Source organism: Myotis nattereri (genome assembly GCF_964212035.1).
Source record: "Myotis nattereri genome assembly, chromosome: 6".
Lineage (NCBI taxonomy): Eukaryota > Metazoa > Chordata > Mammalia > Chiroptera > Vespertilionidae > Myotis > Myotis nattereri.
In genome coordinates this window covers 47,668,764-47,684,734 of record NC_138081.1, presented here as the reverse complement: position 1 = coordinate 47,684,734, position 15,971 = coordinate 47,668,764, and the positions used below count along the sequence as shown (strand labels likewise).

At 47.2% G+C, this 15,971-nt stretch overlaps 1 protein-coding gene across 2 annotated transcripts in view; it reads left to right on the top strand.

The window, feature by feature from the left end:
- The first annotated feature begins 1,294 nt into the window (after positions 1 to 1,294).
- The window catches only part of GABRR2 (gamma-aminobutyric acid type A receptor subunit rho2), a 37,237-nt gene continuing 22,560 nt past the window's right edge, over positions 1,295 to 15,971 (top strand). For both annotated transcript variants that reach the window (XM_081094159.1, XM_081094158.1), the window contains exons 1-2: positions 1,295 to 1,431; positions 2,453 to 2,559. In XM_081094159.1, the coding sequence (XP_080950285.1) occupies positions 1,319 to 1,431; positions 2,453 to 2,559 (220 nt within the window). In that variant the 5' untranslated portion in view covers positions 1,295 to 1,318. The remainder of the gene's footprint in view (positions 1,432 to 2,452; positions 2,560 to 15,971) is intronic.

Sequence of the window (15,971 nt, the reverse complement as noted above, 5' to 3'; positions counted from 1 at the left end):
CCCTGATTCAACTGATTCTAGTTAGAAATTTCTGAAAAAATAAAGCAAATCATGTCATTCCACTTTGCTAAGGAATCAAAAGAGCTCCCTTTGGTTCTTTCGTCCTTAAGAAAAGCCCAATTTGGTTTCACTTTTGGCTCTTGCTCCTCCTGACCTCCATCCTCATCTCCCTAAGTATCTACTACACTGGTGTATCTCCGTCCCCAGAAGCAGCAGGCAGGCAACAAGTAGTTTTACTACTAAAACATTTTATTCCGTCGGTAGGTTAAACATAACCACATGTATCTTTAGACTTCTGATGTTCATAGTTCCATATCTTAGAATAGGCATCAAGCCTAATTTATGATGTTTGACATACATTTTAGGATTAAGGACCAAAGTTAATCTAATATTCATGATAGGAAGAACAGCTTATATTATCCTGAAGTCTTTGGTTTATGCTTTCTTTTAAAATGAAAATGTATCTTATATTTTGATGTGTTTTCATTGGAGAAATTGATGTGTGTATGGGGGAAAAGCAAGCCTCTTTGGTCATTGGCAAAGCACAATCTCTTAGATCAAGAAAAAAAGCAACCGTCTGGCCTGCGTGGTTCAGTGGTTGAGCACTGACCTATGAACCATGTGGTCACAGTTCGATTCCAGGGCACATGCCCGGGTTGTGGGCTCAATCCCCAATACGAGGCATACAGGAGGCAGCCGACCAATGATTTTTCTCTCATCATTGATGTTTCTATCTCTCTCTCCCTCTCCCTTCTTATTTGAAATTGATAAAAATATATTAAAAAATGAAATAAAGCAGCCTCGTGCAACAGGTCCTGGGTGTGCTTACTCAGCATTTCCTGAGCACCTTCATTCACTCATCTCCATGCCCACGAAGTCTTCCTGCAAATCCACGCAGAGTCCAAGCTGACTCCCTGGTACATGTGACAGATTGGTTTTATGTAGCCAGAGAGACGGATTAATGGTTTCAGCAAAAAGCTGGCATGTTCAAGAGATTTAATTTTTTTTATATAACAGTTTTAGCCAAAGCTGTCCTTGAGCTCAGCGGAGGCAGAGTTCCACAGGAGGACAAACTGGTTGACTAATGACCAACCACTAAGCAGCAGGGAGGGCAAAGCCTCGAGTTTGTGTCAGGTCCTGGGGCGTGGGGGGTGGGGCGGGACAAGCATCAGTATGAAATATTAATTTGGGAGAATCAGCCTGGCCGGCCATGCCCACGCTGTCACGAGGCAGCAACCGTGTCAATGGTTAAGCCGGGGGGATTGGCCCCGCCGCAGGCCACTGGAAAGCAGCTTGCGGCATTGCAGACATTCACAGAATGCCTTATCTTACAAAACTCACTTTGTTCTTGTTTTGCCTGATGGTTCTTGTGGACAGCGGAAAGCCCAGGAGGAGGAGAGGGACAGGGCAGCTGGCAATGCCCCAGCCAAGGTAAAGTGGGTGAGCGGGGAGGGAGGGCACGAGCACTCCTCTGTCACCCGCAGTGAGCGCAAAGCCAGGCTGGGCCGAGCCCCCATTCCGATGTCTGTGTTCGGCCAGAGCATTTGATTTGAGGCAGGTAGTTGAAAACTTCATAGGTGAAACATCTTTGTATGTCTCAGGTGGAGCTGCTTTGTAGCTCAGGGTGACCCTCCCTCCATCTCTCCCTTCTCCCCTTTTGTTTCTCTCTCTCCCTTCCCTACACACTCTCCCCCTCTCTCCCTCTCTTTCTCCTTCCCAGCCTTTTCCTTTTTTCGTTTAGTGATACTCCTGTCCGTAGAATATTGCTTGAGAACATTTTGGACTTGACTGCTTTAGATTATGTATGGTGGTGGCGAGAAAAAAAATCTGGAAAGAGTGAGTGTGAATGAGAGAGAAGAGAGAATTACTCCTTTGTCACCTGGGAAGGGCGTGAACCAGGGTCCTCCAGCTCCAGCTTCCACCCGGGTGGACGGCAGGAGCCACTGCATGTCCAGCTTGGCCTTGATCCCTGCTGGCTATGGACAGAGGCTCTGCGCCAGGGTGGGTTCCGCAGGCAGCTGCCCGCTGGACTGATGTCAGCTTGGGGTCTCAGATGTTTGTTTATCACAAAACCAACATTATGACAACATAAGAGAAATGTTTAAAAAGAATAAAAACCCACATTTTAATTCCTCCACCATTCAACCCAACTACTGTCCTCTAGTCATAACTTTTGACAATTAAGATCTGGTCAGGTGGAATGGTGCCCTGCCGGGAGGTGTTTCCTTTTGCAAGGCTCTGGAGGGGTCTGGTCCTCCCGGCCTGTGAGGGCCTGGGGCAGAGGGGTAGGAGGGGTAGGAGGGGTAGGAGGGGGTAGGAGGGGTGGGAAGGTGTTGTTGAGCCCCGTGGAGAACATGTGCCCAATGGTAGTTGTTGCCAAAAGTAATCTCTCCAGTCGGCCTCACTCAGTGCCTGGTGGGCCACGGAGCAGTGTGTCTCCTTGTCTCTGCAGCCACCTTTCCAAGAAGAACCTCGACGGGACCAAAACGCGGAAAGGGGAGGCTCAGCCGCTCCTCAGGGTGGAGGACCACGATTTCACCATGAGGCCGGCCTTTGGAGGTAGGACTGTGTCCTTCCCTTGGCCTGGGGGGGCTCGGCCCCCAGGCTGCTGCCCATGTTCTACCCCTTCTCTCGGGCCTTGCCTCCGGCCCTGCACCCCCTCCCTGCCTGGTCCTCACTGAGTCAGATCAGCCCGACTGGGCTTCCAGAGTCACTGTTTCCCTGGAAGGAAAGAGCTGGGAGAAAGGGAGTGGAGAGGGCTGTTGACTGCAGAGGAGCTGATGTGACAAAGCTGTTTACGTTCAGAAAGGACAGCTCTTCTAGAAAAGTAAGAGCTGGCCAGGAGGGTCTGGACACAAAGTGGCCCCCTGGCTCAGGCACCCTGTGCCCAGATGGAAATTTGGGGGTTTGAGGGGACCACCTGCTTTTCAATGCAGCAACAATAATTTAGCAAAAGCCCCATGACAAAGCCCCTCTGCAAACTTGCCCCCAAGGAACTTCCCTGCTCTGGGGGTCAGGGAGGAGTGGCATGGCCGGTGGCTGTCCCTTCAGGAACTGGAGAAATGCCCAGGAGGGCTGGGGAAGGCGCCAGACGTCAGCTCTGTCCAGCCAGGCAGGGGGAGCAACAGCGGGTATGATGCAGGGCCAACGCCCCGCCTGTGCAGGTGGGGAAACAGGCCCGGAGCACTTCAGTGATGGGCCCTGGCCAAGGCAGCCCCCGGCAGGCTGGCTTCCATTTCCCTTTATCTTCACGCTTGAACTTCTCTTAAGTCCCAGTATTCTCTTGGGGCAGCAGGAAGGAGGAGGGGTGACCTGCGGGCAAGTCAGCGGCCCTCTCTGAGCCTCTGCTTGCTGGTTTGTAGAAGGGGACAGTGACCCCTACATCTGGGGTTGTCAGGATTAAACGAGATAATGCATGTGAAGCCCCTAGCACAGCCCCGTTCACGCCCCCTTAGGAAAGCCCAGCTGTCAGGCTTTCCTCTTGTGGTCTGATAAGGGATTAAGACACGAATTGATCCCAGAGGCCCCAGCACTTTAAAAGGCCTCAAAGCCTCCCACTCTGACGCCTGGGGAGCAAAGGAGGAAAGGCGGCAGATCGCGGCCTGTGCCCCTTCTTCCCGCCCAGGAGGTCGCTCACCACCAGCTGGGTCAGGGCAGGGGCACCATCTCCCTGGGAGTCTGGTTCCCTGGGAGCCTGCATGAGTAATACCGCCGAGGAGTTTCATAAAAATGAAGTGTCCCTGAACAAGCAGTTCTCAAATAGCCGTATCTGCTCCGGGAGGTCCAAGCAGGATGTCCCCGTAAGCAGGAAACTCCACCTTGCCTTTTTACAAATTTTTAAAAAGACAAATTTAAAAAAATATATTCTTTCCTTTATTAAAAAATGATTTTTAGAGAAAGGAAGGGAAAAAACATTGATGTGATGTGAGAAACAGCAAGTATCGCTTGGTTGCCTGAGCACTTGCCCTGATGTGGAATCAAACCCGCCACCTTTTATTTACGGGACGGTGTTCTGAACAGCTGACCGCACCAGCCAGGGCTCCGCCTTGCTTTCTTGGAGAGCATCAGTGAAGGTGCAGAGGGTGAGCTAAGTGGCTAGAACAGCAATAAACAACGGCATTAATGAGAACAAACTCTGTGTTAGTGACTCCTCTGTGTCAGGCACCATTTGAACCAAGGGACACACACGATCTTATTTTGGTCCTCACAGCTACTCTGTGAAGTAGATACTGTTATTATCCTTAGATGGGGAAACTGAGGCACGGAGAGGTGAAGTGACTGACCAGGCCTCACGGCTGCTCAGGTTAGACCCTCCCTCCTCGCCTGGCCTGTTTCTTGTTCCCTCTCCCAGTATGTCCTTCAGTGCGGGGCTGACATATCCATCACACAGAAGAGCCATAACATCTGAGGGCTCACAAACAATACTCTTGGGGCCCCTGAAAATATTTTATTTTAAAATTGGAAGAAAAAGAGACATTTTGGGTAGAAGAAAATGTTTTTAATATATTCATTTTTATGCCAATACAGTTATAAAATGTGATTTTTAATATATTTTATGGAAGAAGAGGCCCATGAAGGCAAAAATGCCTAGGGGCCCTAGAAAGTCCTGACAGGGCCCTGACTCAGTGCACATTTTGTGGGGAAGGTGTGTGTGTTGGGGTGTGGCTGATATGCTGAACACCTTTCTCCAGGAGGCTGCTGTTGCTGGCAGGAGCCTGGCCAATGCCCTCAGCTTACAGAAGAGCCTGGGGTCCAGAGGGTTAAGTGATAGCCACAGAACAGCTGGGGGCAGAACTTGTTTTTTTAGCTGTAAACCTGAAAGCCTGATAAAGAGGCCCCTCCTCTGGGAGGAAGCCGGGAGAGCCAGGAGCCACTCTCAGGAATGGCAGGTGCAGCGCCGCCATGCTCCTGGAGAGCCCAGCTCTGAGCAGACCCATCCAGCTGCTGCCCCCTCAAGGTGCTCCTTCCTCAAGTGTGGAGGAGCAAAGTGGACTTCCTGTGCCCTAATCCCTGCAGCCACCCGGCCCATTAGCGGGGCCCACCAGCGCGGTGGAGGGTCGGCTGGTCCCCTGCTGCCTGAGTGAGCCTCTGAGGCTGGGGAGGGCCTCACTTTGCCAGAAGCTGCAGAGGAGGAAGGTGTCCCCTCCAGCGGGTGCAGTGAGACCTGAGGCTCTTATGATCTCAGTCACTAAAGCAGAGAGCGGGGGCCACTCCTGCTTCCTTTCAGGGCAGTTGGCCCTCCCTGTAAGGCTTTCCTGGGTGTGCACATGTCACTTGGCAAGAAGAGGGGAAGGGGAGCACGTAGTGAGGAGACAGAGCCTCCCCCCCCCCGCCCCCCTTCGCCACGCCACAAGGAGTGCTATGACTCCTGTAGTCTTGGCCAAGCAGGCAGGATGGGCCATCACAGAAGGGCCTTCCCATCGCCTGCAGTTCCAATGACTGGTACCATCTTTAATCCCTGGGGGCCTCTGGGGATGGCTTAGATCCAAGAAGCCCAAGAAGTACCTCATTCCTGGGCAGGCACATGGGCTGGGGTGGTGGGTGATGAGGAGGAGGCTGCAGGCAGCACACAGGGGACTCTGCAAATAACAGAAGACTCTCCTTCCTGGGGGGTGGGGGTGGGGTGGGTAGCCTGTGCCAGGTGCCCGGGAAGCAGAGCCTGGGACCTTCCTGCCCTGGTGCGGGCCCAGCCTAGCACCCGCCTCCCCTTAGCTCTCATGCACACCAAGCAGCTCATTGGAACAAAGATGTCCTGCAGCGGCTGTGGGGCTTGTCTTCTCATTTCTACCTTTTCCTATTTTATTTCCCTCAAGGGACTTTCGTGTGGGTTGCTATTGAAAAGTATTTGACAGAGAGACATTTATCTAAGACTAGGTACCCCTTGGATGACCTTTTCAGTGTGGAAAGAGAAAAGCTTAAAAATCTAGCCGCTTCTTAATAATCCCAGGGATCAGTTGACATGCAAATACTTTGTCTAAGCCCCAGCTGCCTGGTGTGTCCCTGTTAGAGGGACCTCCAGAGGCCCAGGGCTCTTCCATTTGTTAGGAGAAATACTGTAATGCTGATTTTTTAACATTTAAATTTATTTTTCTAATTGTGGTAATATATAACATAACATTTACTGTTTTAACTGTTTTTAAGTATATAGCTCAGTGGCATTAAGCATGTTCACATCGTGCCACCATCACCACCTTCCATCTCCAGAACTTTTCATCTTCCCAGACGGAAACTCAAACCATCAAACAATAGCTGCCCACTGCCCTCTTCCCCCAGGCCCTGGTAACTACCCTTCTACTTTCTATTTCTATGATTTCACCTCATATAAGTGGCATTCATACACTTTCTGACTGGCTTTTGTAACTGGCTTATTTAGTTAACATAATGTCTTCAAAATTCATCCACGTTGTAGCACGTGACAGCATTTTCTTCCTTTTTAAGGCCACGTAATAGTCACAGTATGAATATATCACTTTCTCTATGCCCTCATCTGTGAATGGACATTTGGTTTGTTTCCACCTTTTGACTGCTGTGAATAATGCTGCCTTGAACATGTGCGTATAAATATCCGTTTGAGACCCTGCTGTCAATTCTTTTGGGTAGAAGCTCAGGAGTGGAATTGCTGGACCATATGGTAGTTGTAGGTATAATTTTTTGAGGACCCGACACACTGTCTTTTACAGCAGCTGTACCGTTCTACATTCTCACCAGCACAACGCTGATTTTTTAATTCAAACCATGTAGATGAGAGGTTAAAGGAGGGACGTGGTGTCGTCATAGATTCTTTTGAATTTTATCCAAGGAGTTCGTCAGGATGGTCAGGAAGAATGGTAGCAACAAAGTAGGTTACGTTGTCCAACCAAAATACTATTGTTTATAAGGCAAATATGTGGGGTTTTTGAACTGTTATTATGTGTCAGACATGGTCTATGACAGTTAGGAACTCAGTGGTGAGCAAGACAGCCAGTTCTTGGAGCCTTTATGCTCTAGTGGGGGAGACCAGTGTTAATGAAATCCTCACGTCAAGATGTCAAATGGTGAGAGCTGCTGGGAAGGAAAAGCCAGGAGCTGTGGGATTGGCACAGCAGGGTCTGAACAGCTGCCCCAAGGAACCAATGAAGACAAAGAAATACCAAGGAGCCTCGCTAGCCTGGAAGCTCATGCGATGGGAGTCCTTTACATCCCGTTACTGTCCCTGAAACAATATTATTCTCAAGGAGTCTGCTGAGGACAGATAAATGGTTAAGTGCAATCAAGTGTCACAGAGCAATGCAGGATGCTCTACTGATGGAGTGGGGAAACTGAGGGAGTAGTCAGTTCTGCCCAGAGAGGATCAGAGAAACTTTTGTTCAGGAGGCGGTGGTCACAATGAGTCTGGGAAGATGTGCAGTGGGCGAGCCCATCTGATGGAGAAAGGAGGACAAGTCGGGGAGCAGGGAGCTCACGGATGAGGGTGAAGCATATCAGGGAACTGTGAGCAGCTCCGTGTCGCTGCGCTATGTAATGTGTGAGTGTGTGAATGTGTGTGTGAGTATGTGAGTGCATATGTGTGTAGACAGGGAGGGGACACAGAGAAATAAGGCTGGCACATGGGCTGGGGCAGATCTGGGAAGGTTGTGCTGCATTTGGACTGTTAGCATCAAAGCAGCTAACATGGCTATTTAAATTGATCCCAGGAAAGGTTCTCTTGCTAGAAGCTGATATGGGGAAGGCTGAGGGATGACAGGGCAAGACATGAGCTGTAGAACGTTCCCTGTGGGCCTGTGGGGAGGGCACTGCCATAGTTGAGAATGAATGCTGGACAATAGCTGACCACTTCGGCCATGGTCCAGACTGCAGTTAACGAGGGAGGAAGCTAAGGCCATAAAGGAAGCAGAGGGTGGGGTGGGGAGGCAGGGATCTGTGAGATGTAAGGAGGGAGATGGCCTCTGATGGAATCAGAGGAACCTGGGACCCTAAGTGTCTGACCTTGGGAGACCATTCATGGAGATGGAGCACCTGGAAAGCAACTGGAAAAAAGACATGGTAACAGTCGTCCTACTCCAAGGGGCGAGGGAAGAGAGTTTGGTGAAGGTCTGTCTGCAAGAGTGTGGGCAAGGTTCAGGGAAACCAATGAGTTACGGGGAGGCCCCAAGGGATGGAAAAGTGTGGAGCCATTAGCAGGTGGAGGCCTGCATTATAAGGGGAAGAAGCAGTATCTTTCCCAGATTGTGCTCTTGTCGGGGGTGGGCCTGCGAGTGCTGCCCATAGAGCTCAGCTCCCCATCACAGAACAGGGCGGAGCAGAGCGGAGGGTGGATCTGGAGAGGCAAACCCAGAGGTCAGCATTGGACCGATGGGCATTGAGTGAGTCAGGGAAGGCTGGGGATGGGACCCAGCCTGTGACCAGGGCACTGGCTGGGCCTGTAGTGCCTTCCCCATACCAGCTTCTAGCAAGAGAACCTTTCCTGGGATAAATTTAAATAGCAAAAGGCCGATTTAAGAGACAAGGCAGGAACATTGGCTTGTGTGCTTCTTTGAGCATCACTTGTTAGAGATTCAATTCTCCAGTCCCACCCCAGGCCTCCTGAACCAGAGACTCTGGGGGTGGGGCCCCGGCAGCTGGGTTTTCACAAGCCTTGCTTTGATGTTGATTAACAGGCAAGTTGGAGAAACACTGGGTGACTCCAGAAGTGAGATTTTATGTGGTTGCCTGCCCTTTTGCTGTCAAACCCTTCCACTCTCCCGCCTCCACCAGCTCTCCACTCCCCGCCTAACACTGTCTCCACCCCCCTGCACTTGCCCAGTGGAGGAGTCTTCCTGGGCCTCGGCCGCTCTGACCTCTCTCCCATGGCCATTCTCCTCTGTCGTCTCTGATGCAGCTCTTCCTTGGCTCCTTCTCCGAGGCCCTTGGGTCCCTTCTCCTGGAAGACACTCCGCCCCTTCCACAGCCAGCTCTCTGCTGCTGGTGACACTCAGTCTCCCTCTGGAGCCCGATCTTGGACCCAAACTCTAACTGCCTAGCTGTTGTTAAAATCTAAAAGAGGTCCCCACTGGATAGCCAACCAATTTCTTAAATTTCATATTGAAAAACAACCCTGCCCCATTGCCCAATATCCTGTCCTTGGTGCATGGTGAATTTGCACTAAGTCATTTACACTAGTATTTCTGTTGAAAACCAAATGCTTAAACTGTCAGCATTTCTGAATTATCAAGTTGGACAATATTCATTTGTTAATTGGAGCATTTAGTCCATTTACATTTATGGTATAATATATCTAGTGTTTTTTAAAAATTCATGCTCCTTTTTAAAAAATAAATTTTTATTGATCTCAGAGAGGAAGGAAGAGGGAGAGAGATAGAAACATCAATGAGAGAGAATCATTGATTGGCTGCCTCCTGCACACCCCCTACTGGGGATCAAGCCTGAAACCTGGGCATATGCCCTTGACCGGAATTAAACCTGGGACCCTTCCGTCCACAGGACAATGCTCTATCAACTGAGCCAAACCAGCCAGGGCCATCTAGTGGTTTTTAACCTATCATCTTACTATGTTGTTTTTATTGTCCAACCCATTGTATTTCTCCTTCTTTGTTGCTTTCTTTTGGACTTATTACTTTTGCTTATTCCTAGTTTGGCTTTCCTATTTTTGTTTTGAAAATGCATATTCTTATTATATTTTGGTGGTTCCCCAGAAAACAACATGAACTCTTGGCTTATCACACTATTGTGTTAAATAGTGACTTTTATTGTTCTTTGGACAATGCAATGACCTCAGAACACTTTTACTCCATTTACTCCCCTCCCTACTTAAATGTTGTTTCTCCCATGTGTGTTTTGGTTTTTTCAAGCCCACAATACATTATTAGTATTGTCCTATGCAGTCAATGTTCACTTAGAACCATGTATGTATTTACCATTTTTGTTGTTTACATGTTCTTGCATGCCCAGCTTTCCTTCTGAGATCACGTTCCATCTGCTTGAAAAACATCTTCATTTAGGGCAGGATGCTTGCTGGCAAGTTCTTTCAATTTTGGCTTGTCTGAAAATTCTATCTCACATTCAATCTTGAAGTGTCAATGGGGGGAAAAATGACATTTATCTTAATTTAAAAATTGGGTAAACCCCTGATATGCTTTCCAGGACCACGTGAGGAGAATAACAGCAGAAAGAATTAGGAACCAAGCAAAGTCCTTGGCTAAACATGTATTTCCCTTCTGCTGCCTTGAATCTGTCACCTCACCAGTGACTTCCATATGGCTCACCAGATCCCTCTCTTAAAGCAGAAAACCCCACAGCTATGTTAAGGAGCCAAGGCATGAAGGCCCCACTAGCCTAACAAGGCTATATGATTTCTAACACCTGATGGGACTCAGTTCTGCTCAAGACCTAACATTGCTCACAGAAGAAACCAGTAATTTGGAAGAATTTCTCCCAAAACCAGGTTGGGAAAGGCCACAAAATGGAGCACTCAGGAGAGCCTGGGAGTGTCTTGCTTTGGCAGGTCAAAGGCCAAGGTCAACTCCATTGTGCTGAGACCAAGGAGGGCAGGGCAGTTGGTTCTGTTCAAGCTGGAGGTGTGAGTCCCCAGGTATGCAGCTCTGGAGCCTCCCGAATACACAGTTTGTTTACCTCCAACAACCCAGGTTCCCTGTTGACCTGACCTGCACTCCCTCGCAGCCATACCTGCAGAACACCAACACCACCCTCCAGGCTTTATCCAATTTCTCTTAGGAGGTGGCTGGCGCTGCTGGCACTGTGGAGGCCAAGGCAGGCCCTGAGAACAGAGAGACACAGTGACAGGTATCAAGCAAGCTGATATATTTTATCTGTAAAATGTCCTTTGCCAAAACCAGCTCCAGGTTAAACACAGTGTGTTTTATCTGAAAACCAGGCCACTGGGAAGTGAGCCCAAAGAGGGTGATGGCTATATCGTTTCTTCCCTTTGGCTTCTGAAACACTGCATGTGGCAGGTCACACGGCCAGTGGGTCGAGCAGAGCACTCCTTCTACAAGAAGCAGTACCACTGTTGTAATGTACCCCGCGAATCACACAAGGACGCCTCAAGAAGTCGAATTAAAGAGTCACATTTATTGCAAATCAACTGATTGATGTACTTCTCACATCGATGTTTCTCCCTTTTTTCCTGTTTTCTTCTCTCTCTGAAATCAATAAAAACGTATTTAAAAACCCAAATAAATAAAACAGGTAAAACCCTTAAGACAAAGGTGTGTGTTGTTCCTCACACCTGTATGTTCCTTTCTCTCATTTCCTATCTTTGTTTCTCCTAAGCTCTAAAGGTCCCTGTCCCTGTGAGACTTGCAACCAGGAAGCAGTGGGCAGCAGCACCTCATCTGGGCCAGCTCCCTGAACCTGCCTCCAAGGGCCCCTTGATCTTGTCTCTTCTATTTTAATTCCTTCCTCTGTTTCTCTCTGTGGATGAAAACAGGCCACATGCTAACCTGTCAAGGTTAAGGGTTGACAGAACCCAGGCTATAAGGTGAGACAGGAGGAAAAACGTGTGGCTGGTTTTTCAATTTGGTTTTCCAATTTGAATTGCTTTCTGAGCGTCTGACCCAATGCCTTTGCTGTATAAATGGGAGCTCCGAAGATAAGGGTCACATCCTCCCTCCAGCCTGAATCTCTAGTGCCTTAGGTGACTAAAAATCTTTGTGGAAGTGTCAGAGGTCATTCCTCACGACTTGTAGGGGCCCCACAGGTAACCTCCAACTCAACTTTAATTAAGGAATTGACTCATCCGGGGACAGGCATATATAGATTGGTCACCTAGCGCGCAAGTCCTCAGGGCTGTATTAGACAGCCAGGGAAAGAAACCGAGGCACATAAGAGGGTTGAATGCCACTCAAGGGCTGAGAGCCTCGAAGAGCTCAACCCATAAGCAGCACACTTTGACCCATTACATAGTCTCCCTAGAGAATGTGCTCATACTGCCAGTGTTAAAAAAAAAAATCCACTACAATTTACATGGTAAATTGTGCCTCCATGGCCAGAAACTCCCAGACCCCAGCCCTCAATAATACTACTGATAGGAATCCTATTACTGGCAAGCACTGTCACTAGAAATCTCATCTAAAAATGGCCATAATGCAGGAGTCTTTGGGTGCCTAAATTTAAAATAAAAACATGGGAATCCAAGATGGCGGCATAGGTAAACACCGGAGTTTGCTGCCTTGAACAACCACTTCAAAAATACAACTAAAAGACGGAACGGACATCATCCAGAACCACAGGAAGGCTGGCTGAGTGGAAATTCTACAACTAGAAGAAAAGAGAAAAGCATATCAAGACTCAGAGGAGGCGCAGTGCGGAAGTAAAATACTAAGGTACAGAGGCACAGGTGGAGCAGGCTGGCGGCTAAGGGCGCGGTTGTCGTTTTCAATCAAGAGGGAGTCTCAGGCTCTGAGCTCCAGTTCCAGGCGAGTCTCTGGGGACCCAGACTCATACAGAAGTGGAACTGTCTGGCATTGCTTTCTCTTGGAGGGGCTTGCAGCAATTGCCGAGACACTGAGAAGCGGGGCCTCTGAGAGCAGCCATAACTGCTAGCCCCGTCCTGTTGATCCCGTGGGACCCACCCCGCCCAAGCCCTGCAGGGAGGCTTTTGCTGGATAGCCTAAGGCAGAGGCTAGATTAGCACCTCCCTAGAGATCCAGGAGCCAATGTACCCAGAGGTCAGAGTGGTCCAGTTTGCAGCTCCATGGAACCATAAAGGACACACTCAGGGGGCAGACTCGGTGAGCATCAAAGCCCCATTGAAGCAAGTCTTGCCTCAGAGGGGTGTCTCCAGCACAGAAGTTCTCCCACTGCAGACACAGCTAATTCTCACAGCCAATTGGCCTGGAGGTCAATTCCTCCCAGTGATACCTACAACAATCAAGGCTTAACTACAACAAGACTGTGCACAAAGCCCACAGGGGGTGCACCAAGAGTGTCCACCCCAGGTAATTGGGGAGGCTGAACCACTGGGCCCTAGAGGACACTTAGCACAGAAAACCACTTTATCAACACAGGGAAGCATAAAAAATGCGGAGACAAAGAAAAAGGACACAAATGACAGAAATGGAGGAAAGAAAACTACTGGATATAGAGTTCAAAACCACACTTTTAAGGTTTTTCAAGAGTTTTCTAGAAACTGCTGATAAACTTATTGAGACCTACAAGAAATCTAATGAGACCCTCAAGGTTGTGATAAAGGACCAACTAGAAATTAAGCATACACTGACTGAAATAAAGAATATTATACAGACTCCGAACAGCAGACTAGAGGATCGCAAGAATCAACTCAACGATTTGAAATATGAAGAAGCAAAAAACACCCAACCGGAAAAGCCAAATGAAAAAAGAATCCAAAAATACGAAGATAGTGTAAGGAGCCTCTGGGACAGCTTCAAGCGTACCAACATCCAAATTATAGGGATGCCAGAAGTAGAGAGAGAGAGCAAGATATTGAAAACCTATTTGAAGAAATCATGACAGAAAACTTCCCCTACCTGGTGAAAGAAATAGACTTACAAGTCCAGGAAGTGCAGAGAACCCCAAACAAAAGGAATCCAAAGAGGACCACACCAAGACACATCATAATTAAAATGCCAAGAGCAAAAGACAAAGAGAGAATCTTAAAAGCAGCAAGAGAAAGAAACTCAGTTACCTACAAGGGAGTACTCATACGACTGTCAGCTGATTTCTCAACAGAAACTTTGCAGGCCAGAAGGGAGTGGCAAGAAATATTCAAAGTGATGAATGCCAAGAACCTACAACCAAGATTACTTTATCCAGCAAAGCTATCATTCAGAATTGAAGGTCAGATAAAGAGCTTCACAGATAAGAAAAAGCTAAAGGAGTTCATCACCACCAAACCAGTATTATATGAAATGCTGAAAGGTATCCTTTAAGAAGAGGAAGAAGAAGAAAAAGGTAAAGATACAAATTATGAACAACAAATACACATCTATCAACAAGTGAATCTGAAAATCAAGTGAATAATCTGATGAACAGAATGAACTGGTGATTATAATAGAATCAGGGCCATAGAAAGGGAGTGGACTGACTATTCTTGGGGGGGGGGGAAAGGGGTGAGGGGGATGCAGGAAGAGACTGGACAAAAATCGTGCACCTATGGATGAGGACAGTGGGTGGGGAGTGAGGGAGGAGGGTGGGGTGGGAACTGGGTGGAGGGGAGTTATGGGGGGAAAAAAGAGGAACAAATGTAATAATCTGAACAATAAAGATTTAACTAATAAAAAATAAAATAAAATAAAAACATATTAATACAAGTCCATGTAGGCAATAATGGTTGCTTAATATTGCATTATCATTGAAAATTTAGACTTCCAAACACTAAAAATTCTCATACATTACATTACTTTAAATAAAAAATATATAAAATATGGACATACATCCCTGGCTGGCATGCTCAGTGGTTACAGCATCATTATATCCAACAGAGGGTTGTGGATTTGATTCATGGTCAAGGGCACTTACCTGTGTTACAGGTCTGATCCCATCCCCAGTCAGGGCACGTGTGGGAGGCAACCAATAAATGTGTCTCTGTCACATCGATGTTTCCCTCTCTCCTGCCTCTTTCTCTCTCTCTCTCCCCTCTCTCCCTCTTCCCTTCCACTCTCTAAAAATCAATGCAAAAAATATTCTCTCTCCTGGTAAGGATTAAAAAAATGTAAAACTACATATTTATGAAAAAAAGGTGAGTTACTCTTGAATTATGCATATGGTCTGTAAATATATGGCATTTGTATGATACATATACATGTTTGTATTATGTGCTCCATATGGCATTATTAGAATGTAATAATTTATTGGCCTAAAAATGAAACTTGTAAATTAAACAAAATCTTGTAGCCTGTACAAATATTTAATACACTATTTTAATGTTAACTGATGTCTTACCCAGTTTTCACAAAATTTATGTCATAATATTTAATTAATTTTAGTTTACAACCTTTCCAAAGTTTAAATTTTAAGAAACATTATAATGAAAGCATGAGTGGGGGGGGGGGGGAAATGGGGATTTAATGGGGGAGATGAGGACACATTTGTAATACCTTAACTAATAAAGAATTAAAAAAAAAAAAAAGAAACATTATAATTGCCCAAAACATGACTACTTTGCCGAAACTGGTTTGGCTCAGTGGATAGAGCATCGGCCTGCAGACTGAAAGGTCCCAGGTTCGATTCCGGTCAAGGGCATGGACCTGGGTTGCGGGCACATCCCCAGTAGGAGATGTACAAGAGGCAGCTGATCGATGTTTCTAACTCTCTATCTCTCTCCCTTCCTCTCTGTAAAAAATCTATAAAATATATTTAAAAAACAAACAAACAAACAAACAAAAAAGAAACATGACTACTTTATTCCAATGGGCCCTGAAATACCTCAAAAATTTAATCTCTATCTTTATGAAAAAAGTTTTAAAAGTCATCAGGACTAGTCCTGGTTGGTTTGGCCCAGTGGATAGAGCTTTGGCCAGAAGAATGAAGACTCCTAAGTTCGATTCTGGTCAAAGGCATATACCTGGGTGCAGGCTCAATTCCAGTCAAGGGAATTACCTGGGTTGCAGGCTCAATTCCCAGCTCTGGTTAAGGAGCATGCAGGAGGCAACCAATCAATGTGTCTCTCTCACATTGATGTTTCCCTCTTCCTCTCTCTCCCCCACTCCCTTCCACTCTAAAAATTAATGAAAAAAATATCCTCAGGTGAGGATTAACAACAAAAACCAAGTAATTAAACATGTTTAACATACTTAAATTCTATCTACTTCTACTTATATAAAAACCCTGGGTGTGGCATCATGGCCAGAAGTGCGACCAACTGAAAGGAAGTCAGTCCTGCAGGGGTCCTCTTGAAAACGGTTGTGTCCTCCCCCAGCTGTTTCCTGGAGGGTGAGGTTTCAGGCAGGAACCCACCCTCGGAGTGGAGCGTGGAAGTGAAATGATTTGTAATGGATCTATTATTGAAGCTACCT